The 15,067-nt window shown below is 50.1% G+C and overlaps 2 protein-coding genes and 1 long non-coding RNA gene across 3 annotated transcripts in view; 2 read left to right on the top strand and 1 right to left on the bottom strand.

The window, feature by feature from the left end:
• LOC111941366 (uncharacterized) overlaps positions 1-15,067 on the bottom strand; it is a 298,151-nt gene that overhangs the window by 202,460 nt on the left and 80,624 nt on the right. The window lies entirely within an intron of this gene.
• LOC147648476 (zinc finger protein 541-like) lies at positions 1,948-6,185 on the top strand. The gene is made up of 8 exons (XM_086868245.1): positions 1,948-2,081; positions 2,239-2,417; positions 2,827-2,930; positions 3,487-3,562; positions 3,913-4,001; positions 4,539-4,622; positions 5,461-5,624; positions 6,089-6,185. Exons 1-8 carry the CDS (start codon positions 1,948-1,950, stop codon positions 6,183-6,185), a joined length of 927 nt encoding a protein of 308 aa, XP_086724371.1.
• On the top strand, positions 8,150-14,026 carry LOC147648475 (zinc finger protein 541-like). Its single transcript, XM_086868244.1, has 10 exons — positions 8,150-8,209; positions 8,292-8,495; positions 9,399-9,448; positions 9,606-9,745; positions 10,194-10,297; positions 10,854-10,929; positions 11,279-11,367; positions 11,905-11,988; positions 12,829-12,992; positions 13,457-14,026. The coding sequence occupies exons 1-10, from the start codon at positions 8,150-8,152 to the stop codon at positions 13,551-13,553; spliced, it is 1,068 nt and encodes a 355-aa protein (XP_086724370.1). The 3' UTR covers positions 13,554-14,026.

Below are 15,067 nucleotides of genomic sequence, written 5' to 3'. Positions count from 1 at the left end.
TCTGACGGAGCCACTGCAGGTGGGATTTGGAGCCTCCAAAGCATCTGCTTTGCAGTGGGCCTTGTTACAGCTGCCCCCTGGCTTTGTTGCTCTGTGTGTGTGTGTCTGTGTGTGTGTGTGTGTGTGTGTGTGTGCAACAAGCAGGCTGGGAAGGAAGCAAGATTTGCTTTTGCCTAACATTAGGCAGGAAAGCAGTAAAACAGGCTCTGTTTCGCCCTATCTGGGACCTAAGTAGTAAAACAAGTGGGAAGGCCATTCGTGTGAAAAAGTAATTCTGTTTGTGCTAGTCTCCCAGCCTTTTGAGAGTAACAACTCATTTCTGCAAGGGAGCTGGAAGAAAGAAAAAAAGAATTCTGCATTAAATGTTTGCTAGGGAATTGCTGGTGGAGTGTCCCCATCAATTCCCCTGAAAAACACCCTGTTTCTCCAAGTTTCAGGGAATGACGGTTGAGGTGAGAGGCTGCTCAGCTCAAAGGCAGGGAAACATCAAGAGACATCATTAGGCATCAGACAGTTTATAAAGGGGGCTGGATGAATGCTTCCACTTTGAGAGAAAGCTGTGGAGCTGCCTCTCCACTGAACGACTGGCAGGCTCTTGCTCCTCTCGCAGCTGGAGCAGAGACAGGGCCAGGATCCTTCTGCTTCTCCAGTGCAGACAATGTGCTATGGGCCCTTTGACAGAGCCAGGCTCCTGTTCAGCTGGAGGCACCTTCCAGAGAAGCACGCAGAAGACCCAGGGCTCTCCCTGCACTGCTTTGCCCTGTCCACAGGTCTAGCGAGAAATGGCCCAGTGGGCAGGTCCTCAGGGCAACCTTGCAGCAGCAGAAGTAAAAGAGGCCAAGGTGCCCCATCCCTGTTTGTGTCCCCTGGCTCCCCTGGCTCCCCTGGCTCCCCCAGGCATGGAATGTTGGGCTGTGCCCATAGCAACTGTCGTCGTTGTCTCCCACTCCTGTGGCCGTTGGTGGAACACTGGTGCTGGACCAGCGCTGGAGCAGCAGCTGCAGGATCTGCTCCTGGGCTGCCCCTGACCAGCCACCTTCTAGCCTCAGTGCCAGATCTGGCCTCCTTGTAGACATCCTGATCTCGTCTGCCAGCAGGCATCCCCACACTACTTTGGCACTGGCAAAGGTAAGAAAATCCCCGTTTGCCCCCAAACCACTAAGAGAACGGCAGGAGGCTCCACTTGGCTGTCCCACCAAGCAGAAGACAGACACGGTCCTCCAATACTTGGCTTTCACTTACAAAAATGGCCTGGTTTCAGCCATTCTTACATACTTTCATCATTTACACTGACATTAGCTTTTAGTATCTTTCTAGATTCTTTTTTTTCTACCTGCATTGCATCTCTGTAGATGAATGATAGAGGATAGATCCTCTTATCTCTATGGAGATATTGGGATCAATTTGTCTATGATTTTCAATGCCTCTAGGGCTGCCTCTGCCTCATGGTCAGAGGCAGCTGTGAAATGGGGCTGCCTGGAGTGGTCCTTCTCAACAACACAGTCACAGTATGGCAGAACTTTCTGGGTTGCAAGGCACCCACAAAGTTGAGTCTGGCTCCTGGCCCCGCCCAGGACAGCTTCAAGAATCGCACCCTGTGCCCCAGAGCAATGGCCAAATGTCCATTTTTCAGCTCTGTCAGGCCTGGTGTTGTGACCCCTTCCCTGGGGAGGCTGTGCCAGTGCCCAACCACCCTCTGGCTGAAGAACCTGGTCCTCCTATCCAAGCTAAGCCTTCCCTGGCACAACTTCCGTGCCATCCTCTTGGCTCTTCTCACTGGCCCCAAGACTGAAGGCAAGCCTGAAGGCAAGACTGCCTGTCCCTCAGTCTTCCCCTCTTGAGGACACTGCAGGCTGCCACAGGCTCCTGCCTCGCAAGTTCCACGTGAAAAACCCAGCAATTGCACCAAATTGAGGGGAGCTGGGACGCAGGAGCTTGTGCTTTGCAATGACGACGAGGAGGAGAAGGAAGGTTAGCGACACATCTTGGCTGAATTCTTTTTATCTGGGCCATTGTTTTGCTCTCTTCCAGGTGCAAAGGAGAGGCACAATGAAAAGGAAAGCAAGAGCCCACACTGGACCGTGAGTTTTGCCCTAGGGATTAAAGAGCGGCAAAGCTGAGGAATGGCGAGGAGGAGACCTGTCATTCCACAGTTGGGCTGGGATTGCTTCAAGCCTGTCCGTGGCATGTGTCTCTTGACCACTTGCCCTTCTCCCCTCCACTCCCTTTGCCCTTTAGACACATCAGGGTTGGCAGTGACTTTCAGGCTGAGCTCCCCGAGCTGCAGACCACAGCAGCGAGTGAGGAGGAAGAGCATGCATCCCTGGTCTGGAAGCCTTTGGAGGAAGATGACTCTGACATGGGAAAACCTGACAGAGGTAGCTGCCAAGCTTTTCTTCCAGCCCTGAGATACCTCGGCGTGTCAAATGCTCCTTTTTGTTGGTAAAAGGCAGCTTTTGGCATGCTCTGCATCTCTCCTTGTCTCACCCATCTTCTCCCATGGGAGTGTTAGAGGCAAGGAGAATGCTCCATTCTTGCAGCAGAGCGGGAAAAAGAACAACTTGCCGCCTCTCCCTACCGGTCAGGGGCATTGGCCACTGGAAGGGGAGAGATTGGCCCCTGCCTCTTATTCCAAAGGCTGCTTTCAAGGGAGAGCCAGCACTACGTGGGCCCTTGGTTCAGCTGCCCCTTTCTTTGCTATCCTTTCCATGCTCTCCAGCCGCTTGGCTGTCTTTAGCTCTTGCGCTTTCCTTCTCCCTTGTATTGCAGCCTTTCCCCTTTCTTCCTTCAAGCCTGACTTTCAGTGGGTTTGTGTTGTGCTTGCAGTAAGACAGCTCTTGGACATGGCCAGCGCCCGTGGCGTTTCCGGGCCAGCGGCTAACCTGGAGCTGGCCCTGCACTGCCTGCACCAGGCACGCGGCAGCCTTCCGGTAAGAAGCGGCTCTTTGGGTGCCCAGAAGAGCGGACAGGGAATTCCTAAGGCCTGGGCACTGGGATAGCCACTCCTGGCTGCTCTTTGAAGAAGGGGGGCTAACAAGGAGTGGAGAACTTGCTGCCCGCTGTGTCTCCTCCAGCTACAGCAGAGGCGAGCCCAAATGGCTTGAGCAGGGAGAATATCTCTCCTGGAGGCGCTGCTGGCAGCTCCCACAGCCTGCTCCCTTGTCGATCTCCCGCACATCTGTGTGCTCTAACACATTCTGCGGGGAACTGAGGGGAAATCCCCACAAGCCTCAGTGAGCGCAGGCAATTCTGGCTTCAGGAGAAGCATTGAGGTGGTGAGCAACATGCCACGCTTTGGCAAGTTGGATCAAAGGCTTGGGCAGTAAAAAGGAAGGTTTGGGAGCAACCCCCAGTGTTGAACCCATAGGAGATCCAGCGGGCTGAACCCCTGAAGAGGCAAAGTAGCTGAAAGGTAGCGGCGTTGATGGTTTGTTGGCTCCTTTCTATGGCGGGGAAGCTAAAGCCTTTTTCCCTTTGATCTTGCAGGAGGCTCTGGACATGTTGCTCTCAGGGGGGCCTCCCACACCTCAAGGCCACCCCTTGGCTGATTATCATTACACAGGTAAGCCAAGCACAGCTTGTTCCTTCACTGACAGATACTGCCTGCCGTCCCCTTAATTGCCATGGCAAGCATTTGTGCTTCAACTAATAACGCCACCACAAGGCCTCCTCTTGCCTGGGGCAGGGGAAAGCAGCAGCATCTCCCCCTTCAGCTTGCATTGCAGTTTTCCCTGGGGTTGTTTTGGGGTTTTTTTTCCCCCCTGGAGAATGCCTGCTCCTGTCTCCATTATTCCCAAGGGAGCAGACATGTACGCAGGTGAATGGTGGATGGCGCCAATTTTGTTTTGGCAGCCAGTGGCATCTACTGCAAGTGGATGGAGGCATCAATTGACCTGCTGCTTTTCTTGCCAGACTCTGACAAATGGACACCTGAGGAGAAGGAGTCCTTCGAAAAGGCTTTTCACACCTATGGCAAGGATTTTCATCTCATCCAGAAGCAGGTAAAGCCATAGGACATTGTTTTAAACTAGCAGATCATCAGGAGGAAATGTTGATTATTTCTGCTACCAAATACTGGAATCCAGTCTCTCTCTCTCTCTTCTCAAATCCCAAGAAGAATAACATAATAATGAAACGGGATATTAAAGGCCTGCAAGAAAGGGCTGATTCTGCCTCAAAGGCCCTTTCCTCCAAGCTCTTTCCAAAGACAAAGGCTTCTTCTGTCAGATTTGGTCTCCTAGGTGCGCCGATGCTTCCGCAACACACTGTGTTGGGAGAGCTGGAGTGAATGGGGGAAAGAAAAACTGTGCTACACGGATTTGTTGTTGATCTCTGCATCGCATGCGTTCCCACATAGCGTAATACACTGTATAATACACACTGCATAATGCCTCTTTTACCCGCTATTTACTTCATTTTACACCCTACTCAATTTACGCCGTGATTTTGCTTCCGAGGTGACTCCAGAACTCTGCTTTTTCTCCAATGCACCCTACAGGATGGCCATTTTAGAGTCCTTCTTTTTCTCTTCCCAACAGATTCAGAGCAAGACTGTGGCCCAGTGTGTGGACTACTACTACACCTGGAAAAAAGAATATAAACTTGCCAAAAGTCTTGCTCAGGTGAGTGGGAAGAAAATCAAGACAAGCCCGGAGGGTGGAGAAACTGGGAGAAGGGGACTAAACCTGCTGGCAAGCCTGTGAGACACTGCTCTGCCAGGATCACATTGTCCCATCCACTGGAAAGGCGCAGCAGATGCTGCCCAGGCCTTGTTGGTGCTGCTGCTCTTATGCTCTTATGGAGCATAACTTTGACCCAAGAAAGCAGCACTGTCACCAAACTGGGCTTGGACGCTCTACTGACTGCTTTCTCAAGAGCTGGTACCCTCCCTGATTCCAATCAGATCCTTCATTCCCCACTGCTTTCTAACATCAGTAATGCTGGCTGCGCTCGTGGAGATTCTGCAGATGTTCAGGGACCTTTTGTAGCATGCCAGTCGACTCCCCAAAAAGGAGCTGCCCGTGCTGTGGCTCTGCTAAAACTTTCCTTACTGACAAACCAGAATTTGCTTCACAGAGAGAGAGAGAAAGAGATTAGTTTGGGCAGTAGAAACTGGGTAGCTGTGTGTCTTTATGAATTTGGCTGAATTTAAAAGCCATTCCCTGGACAGGGAGGAGAACTAGGGGTAAATAGATGCTAGGCAGAGAGGTACAATTAAGAAATGCAGAACTATAGATAGGCACGTATTGATCCCACCCCTTCAGGCCGTAGAAAGGAGGCGTTTTTTCCTCCAAGTGCTGTGTTTGCATTGCGCTGCAGCCTGCCCCCAAATCCAGCTGTTTTCCCAGCTCTTTAGGCTTGGGAGGAATTTGCTTAGGCCCATGGATTTTGGTGCTGGACGCTCTGATTTCCAGCTTTGTGAGAGGAAGGAAAAATTGATAAGGATTCTTTGATTTCCAGACTGTGAGCGAACCAAAGAGGAGCCAAAGCCCTCCCAGAAAGGAGAATGGGGAGACAGGGAAGAGAAGCCGCAAGAGGGCCCGCAACGCGGAGTGTCCCTGCTGCCAAGCGCCCCAGCCACCCCATTTGGCGGGAGGCCCCTTTCCCTGCGGCCAGTGCAAGCGGTGCGCAAGTTCTACCTCTTTCTTCTCAAAGCCTGCGCCTTTGGACTAAAACAGGCTGACCGTGTTCAAAGGCACCACGGGGGAAGCTGAGGGCACTCGCAGGATCGCCTCTCACCGCCGTGCAAAGCCTTACAAGCCACTTGCACCCCAAAGAGCTTGGTTAAAGCCCAGCGTTCCCAGGGAAACCTTGCCGTGCCCCACCAAGACACAATTCGAACACAAGTAGGAATAGGGAGACCAAAGCTTGCTTTGATGGTGCTGACCAAATCAAAAATAAGATGAAGCAAAAGGAGGAAGACGTTTGAAGGAACTGCAACCAGAAAGATCAGGTTTATGCTTCTGATCAATTTACAGAGGTGCCACAGCCAGAAAAGACAGAAATTCACGGAGACATGGAAATCTTGGAGCTCGGTTTAATGGGGTGTATTGAATTAACAATGGATGGTTTGTTTCCTGTCTTCCAGGGTGTTTGAAACCGTCAAGGAAAGGAACGCACATCGGAGAAGCCTTCGCCCACGGAAGGAAGCAGGGCCTCTCCCCAAGAAGAAAAGACCAAATTAACCCTGCCGCTTGTCCGGGCCTCACAAGAATTATCTGCCAAATGGCTCTAGATAGAAATCAGATTGCTTTTTCAGTAGTTTATTAGGATTGTTTATTCTTCAATTTAGTTGACTAGATAGACATTTCTCAATTTGTTACTTCAGATTCATTAGCTTTCTTAAAGGGTTATTAGGATTATTAGATTATTATTGTGATTAGATAATTTGATTATTCGATTCTTAGGTTATTAGGTTATGATATTTTTATTGTTAGATTATTAGATTAGATTATTACCTTGTTAGATTATTATCCGTCAACGGAAGGGGTTTGGTCCATTATTAGCTTATTAGATTATTACTGTTAGGTTATTATCGGTCAATGTAAGAGGTTTAGCGTTGCTCGTTAAGCTCCATCTTTTGTTAATATCTTGCTTTCATTAAGACAAAATCTGTCTTTCTCATTAAAGCAAAGTTTGTTCCATTTGGTCTTTTTGTCTGTATGAAATCACTCAAGCAATGTCTGTCCCATTTGTTTGCTGTTGCAAACACGGTATTGGCCCTGAGAAGAATCTGGGCACGTGCATCCTCCCACAGGCCCAGCCCCTTGCACAGCTGGCAGGATCTCCAAAGGTGTCTCCCCATTGTGCCAGTGAAATAATGATGGGCTTTCATCCTTGGATTCCTAAAAATCTCAGCTTGGAATGAAAAGGAAGCCTTGGTTTAATTCAATGAATCGGATCTATATGAGTGGGCTTGTCTCATTCTACTTGGAGGGGATAAAAGCTGGGGCTTGTAGTACTTTTGGTCCACAAGCAACATAGCTTTGTTCCATTTTGCTGGACAGATGGACTTGGCCACCTTCAAGGACTTTTCCAACATCTGCCATTCTATAAAATTAACATCCACATGCATTCCCAAGAAACCAGCAGCTCACTTTCAGTTTCCCTTTCAAAGACCAGCCTCCTGCTCTGGGCCTCGACCAAGCTCCTTAGATCAAGCAAAACGGGAGTGAACATTATCCTCTCACTTCTCACACCTTTGGTATTTACACCAAAGGAGCAGGAAACTCGCTCCTTTTATCGAGCCCAGCAAATGGCATGGCCTGGCAAGGTCTTGGGAGCAGGGGCTGGGGAGAATGGAGACAAGATGAGGGAGGGGGGAACTACCAGGCTGGTTCTGGGATGCTGACGCAAGCTTGCTCTTGTCTGACGGAGCCACTGCAGGTGGGATTTGGAGCCTCCAAAGCATCTGCTTTGCAGTGGGCCTTGTTACAGCTGCCCCCTGGCTTTGTTGCTCTGTGTGTGTGTGTCTGTGTGTGTGTGTGTGTGTGTGTGTGTGCAACAAGCAGGCTGGGAAGGAAGCAAGATTTGCTTTTGCCTAACATTAGGCAGGAAAGCAGTAAAACAGGCTCTGTTTCGCCCTATCTGGGACCTAAGTAGTAAAACAAGTGGGAAGGCCATTCGTGTGAAAAAGTAATTCTGTTTGTGCTAGTCTCCCAGCCTTTTGAGAGTAACAACTCATTTCTGCAAGGGAGCTGGAAGAAAGAAAAAAAGAATTCTGCATTAAATGTTTGCTAGGGAATTGCTGGTGGAGTGTCCCCATCAATTCCCCTGAAAAACACCCTGTTTCTCCAAGTTTCAGGGAATGACGGTTGAGGTGAGAGGCTGCTCAGCTCAAAGGCAGGGAAACATCAAGAGACATCATTAGGCATCAGACAGTTTATAAAGGGGGCTGGATGAATGCTTCCACTTTGAGAGAAAGCTGTGGAGCTGCCTCTCCACTGAACGACTGGCAGGCTCTTGCTCCTCTCGCAGCTGGAGCAGAGACAGGGCCAGGATCCTTCTGCTTCTCCAGTGCAGACAATGTGCTATGGGCCCTTTGACAGAGCCAGGCTCCTGTTCAGCTGGAGGCACCTTCCAGAGAAGCACGCAGAAGACCCAGGGCTCTCCCTGCACTGCTTTGCCCTGTCCACAGGTCTAGCGAGAAATGGCCCAGTGGGCAGGTCCTCAGGGCAACCTTGCAGCAGCAGAAGTAAAAGAGGCCAAGGTGCCCCATCCCTGTTTGTGTCCCCTGGCTCCCCTGGCTCCCCTGGCTCCCCCAGGCATGGAATGTTGGGCTGTGCCCATAGCAACTGTCGTCGTTGTCTCCCACTCCTGTGGCCGTTGGTGGAACACTGGTGCTGGACCAGCGCTGGAGCAGCAGCTGCAGGATCTGCTCCTGGGCTGCCCCTGACCAGCCACCTTCTAGCCTCAGTGCCAGATCTGGCCTCCTTGTAGACATCCTGATCTCGTCTGCCAGCAGGCATCCCCACACTACTTTGGCACTGGCAAAGGTAAGAAAATCCCCGTTTGCCCCCAAACCACTAAGAGAACGGCAGGAGGCTCCACTTGGCTGTCCCACCAAGCAGAAGACAGACACGGTCCTCCAATACTTGGCTTTCACTTACAAAAATGGCCTGGTTTCAGCCATTCTTACATACTTTCATCATTTACACTGACATTAGCTTTTAGTATCTTTCTAGATTCTTTTTTTTCTACCTGCATTGCATCTCTGTAGATGAATGATAGAGGATAGATCCTCTTATCTCTATGGAGATATTGGGATCAATTTGTCTATGATTTTCAATGCCTCTAGGGCTGCCTCTGCCTCATGGTCAGAGGCAGCTGTGAAATGGGGCTGCCTGGAGTGGTCCTTCTCAACAACACAGTCACAGTATGGCAGAACTTTCTGGGTTGCAAGGCACCCACAAAGTTGAGTCTGGCTCCTGGCCCCGCCCAGGACAGCTTCAAGAATCGCACCCTGTGCCCCAGAGCAATGGCCAAATGTCCATTTTTCAGCTCTGTCAGGCCTGGTGTTGTGACCCCTTCCCTGGGGAGGCTGTGCCAGTGCCCAACCACCCTCTGGCTGAAGAACCTGGTCCTCCTATCCAAGCTAAGCCTTCCCTGGCACAACTTCCGTGCCATCCTCTTGGCTCTTCTCACTGGCCCCAAGACTGAAGGCAAGCCTGAAGGCAAGACTGCCTGTCCCTCAGTCTTCCCCTCTTGAGGACACTGCAGGCTGCCACAGGCTCCTGCCTCGCAAGTTCCACGTGAAAAACCCAGCAATTGCACCAAATTGAGGGGAGCTGGGACGCAGGAGCTTGTGCTTTGCAATGACGACGAGGAGGAGAAGGAAGGTTAGCGACACATCTTGGCTGAATTCTTTTTATCTGGGCCATTGTTTTGCTCTCTTCCAGGTGCAAAGGAGAGGCACAATGAAAAGGAAAGCAAGAGCCCACACTGGACCGTGAGTTTTGCCCTAGGGATTAAAGAGCGGCAAAGCTGAGGAATGGCGAGGAGGAGACCTGTCATTCCACAGTTGGGCTGGGATTGCTTCAAGCCTGTCCGTGGCATGTGTCTCTTGACCACTTGCCCTTCTCCCCTCCACTCCCTTTGCCCTTTAGACACATCAGGGTTGGCAGTGACTTTCAGGCTGAGCTCCCCGAGCTGCAGACCACAGCAGCGAGTGAGGAGGAAGAGCATGCATCCCTGGTCTGGAAGCCTTTGGAGGAAGATGACTCTGACATGGGAAAACCTGACAGAGGTAGCTGCCAAGCTTTTCTTCCAGCCCTGAGATACCTCGGCGTGTCAAATGCTCCTTTTTGTTGGTAAAAGGCAGCTTTTGGCATGCTCTGCATCTCTCCTTGTCTCACCCATCTTCTCCCATGGGAGTGTTAGAGGCAAGGAGAATGCTCCATTCTTGCAGCAGAGCGGGAAAAAGAACAACTTGCCGCCTCTCCCTACCGGTCAGGGGCATTGGCCACTGGAAGGGGAGAGATTGGCCCCTGCCTCTTATTCCAAAGGCTGCTTTCAAGGGAGAGCCAGCACTACGTGGGCCCTTGGTTCAGCTGCCCCTTTCTTTGCTATCCTTTCCATGCTCTCCAGCCGCTTGGCTGTCTTTAGCTCTTGCGCTTTCCTTCTCCCTTGTATTGCAGCCTTTCCCCTTTCTTCCTTCAAGCCTGACTTTCAGTGGGTTTGTGTTGTGCTTGCAGTAAGACAGCTCTTGGACATGGCCAGCGCCCGTGGCGTTTCCGGGCCAGCGGCTAACCTGGAGCTGGCCCTGCACTGCCTGCACCAGGCACGCGGCAGCCTTCCGGTAAGAAGCGGCTCTTTGGGTGCCCAGAAGAGCGGACAGGGAATTCCTAAGGCCTGGGCACTGGGATAGCCACTCCTGGCTGCTCTTTGAAGAAGGGGGGCTAACAAGGAGTGGAGAACTTGCTGCCCGCTGTGTCTCCTCCAGCTACAGCAGAGGCGAGCCCAAATGGCTTGAGCAGGGAGAATATCTCTCCTGGAGGCGCTGCTGGCAGCTCCCACAGCCTGCTCCCTTGTCGATCTCCCGCACATCTGTGTGCTCTAACACATTCTGCGGGGAACTGAGGGGAAATCCCCACAAGCCTCAGTGAGCGCAGGCAATTCTGGCTTCAGGAGAAGCATTGAGGTGGTGAGCAACATGCCACGCTTTGGCAAGTTGGATCAAAGGCTTGGGCAGTAAAAAGGAAGGTTTGGGAGCAACCCCCAGTGTTGAACCCATAGGAGATCCAGCGGGCTGAACCCCTGAAGAGGCAAAGTAGCTGAAAGGTAGCGGCGTTGATGGTTTGTTGGCTCCTTTCTATGGCGGGGAAGCTAAAGCCTTTTTCCCTTTGATCTTGCAGGAGGCTCTGGACATGTTGCTCTCAGGGGGGCCTCCCACACCTCAAGGCCACCCCTTGGCTGATTATCATTACACAGGTAAGCCAAGCACAGCTTGTTCCTTCACTGACAGATACTGCCTGCCGTCCCCTTAATTGCCATGGCAAGCATTTGTGCTTCAACTAATAACGCCACCACAAGGCCTCCTCTTGCCTGGGGCAGGGGAAAGCAGCAGCATCTCCCCCTTCAGCTTGCATTGCAGTTTTCCCTGGGGTTGTTTTGGGTTTTTTTTCCCGCCTGGAGAATGCCTGCTCCTGTCTCCATTATTCCCAAGGGAGCAGACATGTACGCAGGTGAATGGTGGATGGCGCCAATTTTGTTTTGGCAGCCAGTGGCATCTACTGCAAGTGGATGGAGGCATCAATTGACCTGCTGCTTTTCTTGCCAGACTCTGACAAATGGACACCTGAGGAGAAGGAGTCCTTCGAAAAGGCTTTTCACACCTATGGCAAGGATTTTCATCTCATCCAGAAGCAGGTAAGGCCATAGGACATTGTTTTAAACTAGCAGATCATCAGGAGGAAATGTTGATTATTTCTGCTACCAAATACTGGAATCCAGTCTCTCTCTCTCTCTTCTCAAATCCCAAGAAGAATAACATAATAATGAAACGGGATATCAAAGGCCTGCAAGAAAGGGCTGATTCTGCCTCAAAGGCCCTTTCCTCCAAGCTCTTTCCAAAGACAAAGGCTTCTTCTGTCAGATTTGGTCTCCTAGGTGCGCCGATGCTTCCGCAACACACTGTGCTGGGAGAGCTGGAGTGAATGGGGGAAAGAAAACCTGTGCTACACGGATTTGTTGTTGATCTCTGCATCGCATGCGTTCCCACATAGCGTAATACACTGTATAATACACACTGCATAATGCCTCTTTTACCCCCTATTTACTTCATTTTACACCCTACTCAATTTACGCCGTGATTTTGCTTCCGAGGTGACTCCAGAACTCTGCTTTTTCTCCAATGCACCCTACAGGATGGCCATTTTAGAGTCCTTCTTTTTCTCTTCCCAACAGATTCAGAGCAAGACTGTGGCCCAGTGTGTGGACTACTACTACACCTGGAAAAAAGAATATAAACTTGCCAAAAGTCTTGCTCAGGTGAGTGGGAAGAAAATCAAGACAAGCCCGGAGGGTGGAGAAACTGGGAGAAGGGGACCAAACCTGCTGGCAAGCCTGTGAGACACTGCTCTGCCAGGATCACATTGTCCCATCCACTGGAAAGGCGCAGCAGATGCTGCCCAGGCCTTGTTGGTGCTGCTGCTCTTATGCTCTTATGGAGCATAACTTTGACCCAAGAAAGCAGCACTGTCACCAAACTGGGCTTGGACGCTCTACTGACTGCTTTCTCAAGAGCTGGTACCCTTCCTGATTCCAATCAGATCCTTCATTCCCCACTGCTTGCTAACATCAGTAATGCTGGCTGCGCTCGTGGAGATTCTGCAGATGTTCAGGGACCTTTTGTAGCATGCCAATGGACTCCCCAAAAAGGAGCTGCCCATGCTGTGGCTCTGCTAAAACTTTCCTTACTGACAAACCAGAATTTGCTTCACAGAGAGAGAGAGAGAAAGAGATTAGTTTGGGCAGTAGAAACTGGGTAGCCGTGTGTCTTTATGAATTTGGCTGAATTTAAAAGCCATTCCCTAGACAGGGAGGAGAACTAGGGGTAAATAGATGCTAGGCAGAGAGGTACAATTAAGAAATGGAGAACTATAGATAGGCACGTATTGATCCCACCCCTTCAGGCCCTAGAAAGGAGGCGTTTTTTCCTCCAAGTGCTGTGTTTGCATTGCGCTGCAGCCTGCCCCCAAATCCAGCTGTTTTCCCAGCTCTTTAGGCTTGGGAGGAATTTGCTTAGGCCCATGGATTTTGGCGCTGGATGCTCTGATTTCCAGCTTTGTGAGAGGAAGGAAAAATTGATAAGGATTCTTTGATTTCCAGACTGTGAGCGAACCAAAGAGGAGCAAAAGCCCTCCCAGAAAGGAGAATGGGGAGACAGGGAAGAGAAGCCGCAAGAGGGCCCGCAACGCGGAGTGTCCCTGCTGCCAAGCGCCCCAGCCACCCCATTTGGCGGGAGGCCCCTTTCCCTGCGGCCAGTGCAAACGGTGCGCAAGTTCTACCTCTTTCTGCTCAAAGCCTGCGCCTTTGGACTAAAACAGGCTGACCGTGTTCAAAGGCACCACGGGGGAAGCTGAGGGCACTCGCAGGATCGCCTCTCACCGCCGTGCAAAGCCTTACAATGCACTTTCACCCCAAAGAGCTTGGTTAAAGCCCAGCGTTCCCAGGGAAACCTTGCCGTGCCCCACCAAGACACAATTCGAACACAAGTAGGAACAGGGAGACCAAAGCTTGCTTTGATGGTGCCGATCAAATCAAAAATAAGATGAAGCAAAAGGAGGAAGACGTTTGAAGGAACTGCAACCAAAAAGATCAGATTTATGCTTCTGATCAATTTACAGAGGTGCCACAGCCAGAAAAGACAGAAATTCACGGAGACATGGAAATCTTGGAGCTTGGTTTAATGGGGTGTATTGAATTAACAATGGATGGTTTGTTTCCTGTCTTCCAGGGTGTTTGAAACCGTCAAGGAAAGGAACGCACATCGGAGAAGCCTTCGCCCACGGAAGGAAGCAGGGCCTCTCCCCAAGAAGAAAAGACCAAATTAACCCTGCCGCTTGTCCGGGCCTCACAAGAATTATCTGCCAAATGGCTCTAGATAGAAATCAGATTGGTTTTTCAGTAGTTTATTAGGATTGTTTATTCTTCAATTTAGTTGACTAGATAGACATTTCTCAATTTGTTACTTCAGATTCATTAGCTTTCTTAAAGGGTTATTAGGATTATTAGATTATTATTGTGATTAGATTATTTGATTATTCGATTCTTAGGTTATTAGGTTATGATATTTTTATTGTTAGATTATTAGATTAGATTATTACCTTGTTAGATTATTATTGTTAGATTATTATCCGTCAATGGAAGGGGTTTGGTCCATTATTAGCGTATTAGATTATTATTGTTAGATTATTATCGGTCAATGTAAGAGGTTTAGTGTTGCTCGTTAAGCTCCATCTTTCGTAAGCATCTTGTTTTCATGAAGACAAAATCTGTCTTTCTCATTAAAGCAAAGTTTGTTCCATTTGGTCTTTTTGTCTGTATGAAATCACTCAAGCAATGTCTGTCCCATTTGTTTGCTGTTGCACACACGCTATTGGCCCTGAGAAGAATCTGGGCACATGCATCCTCCCACAGGCCCAGCCCCTTGCACAGCTGGCAGGACCTCCAAAGGTGTCTCCCCATTGTGCCAGTGAAATAATGATGGGCTTTCATCCTTGGATTCCTAAAAATCTCAGCTTGGAATGAAAAGGAAGCCTTGGTTTAATTCAATGAATCGGATCTATATGAGTGGGCTTGTCTCATTCTACTTGGAGGGGATAAAAGCTGGGGCTTGTAGTACTTTTGGTCCACAAGCAACATAGCTTTGTTCCATTTTGCTGGACAGATGGACTTGGCCACCTTCAAGGACTTTTCCAACCTCTGCCATTCTATAAAATTAACATCCACATGCACTCCCAAGAAACCAGCAGCTCACTTTCAGCTTCCCTTTCAAAGACCAGCCTCCTGCTCTGGGCCTCGACCAAGCTCCTTAGATCAAGCAAAGCGGGAGTGAACATTATCCTCTCACTTCTCACACCTTTGGTATTTACACCAAAGGAGCAGGAAACTCGCTCCTTTTATCGAGCCCAGCAAATGGCATGGCCTGGCAAGGTCTTGGTAGCAGGGGCTGGGGAGAATGGAGACGAGATGAGGGAGGGGGGAACTACCAGGCTGGTTCTGGGATGCTGACGCAAGCTTGCTCTTGTCTGACGGAGCCACTGCAGGTGGGATTTGGAGCCTCCAAAGCATCTGCTTTGCAGTCGGTCTTTTTACAGCTGCCCCCTGGCTTTGCTGCTCTGTGTGTGTGTGTGTGTGTGTGTGTGTGTGTGTGTGTGTGTGTGCAACAAGCAGGCTGGGAAGGAAGCAAGATTTGCTTTTGCCTAACATTAGGCAGGAAAGCAGTAAAACAGGCTCTGTTTTGCCCTATCTGGGACCTAAGTAGTAAAACAAGTGGGAAGGCCATTCGTGTGAAAAAGTAATTCTGTTCGTGCTAGTCTCCCAGCCTTTTGAGAGTAACATCTCA

The sequence above is a fragment of the Cyanistes caeruleus genome, chromosome Z (assembly GCF_971803275.1).
Source record: "Cyanistes caeruleus chromosome Z, bCyaCae1.hap1.1, whole genome shotgun sequence".
Taxonomy (NCBI): Eukaryota; Metazoa; Chordata; class Aves; order Passeriformes; family Paridae; genus Cyanistes; species Cyanistes caeruleus.
Note: the sequence above shows the minus strand (reverse complement) of the source record. Positions and strands in the feature narration are given on the sequence as shown.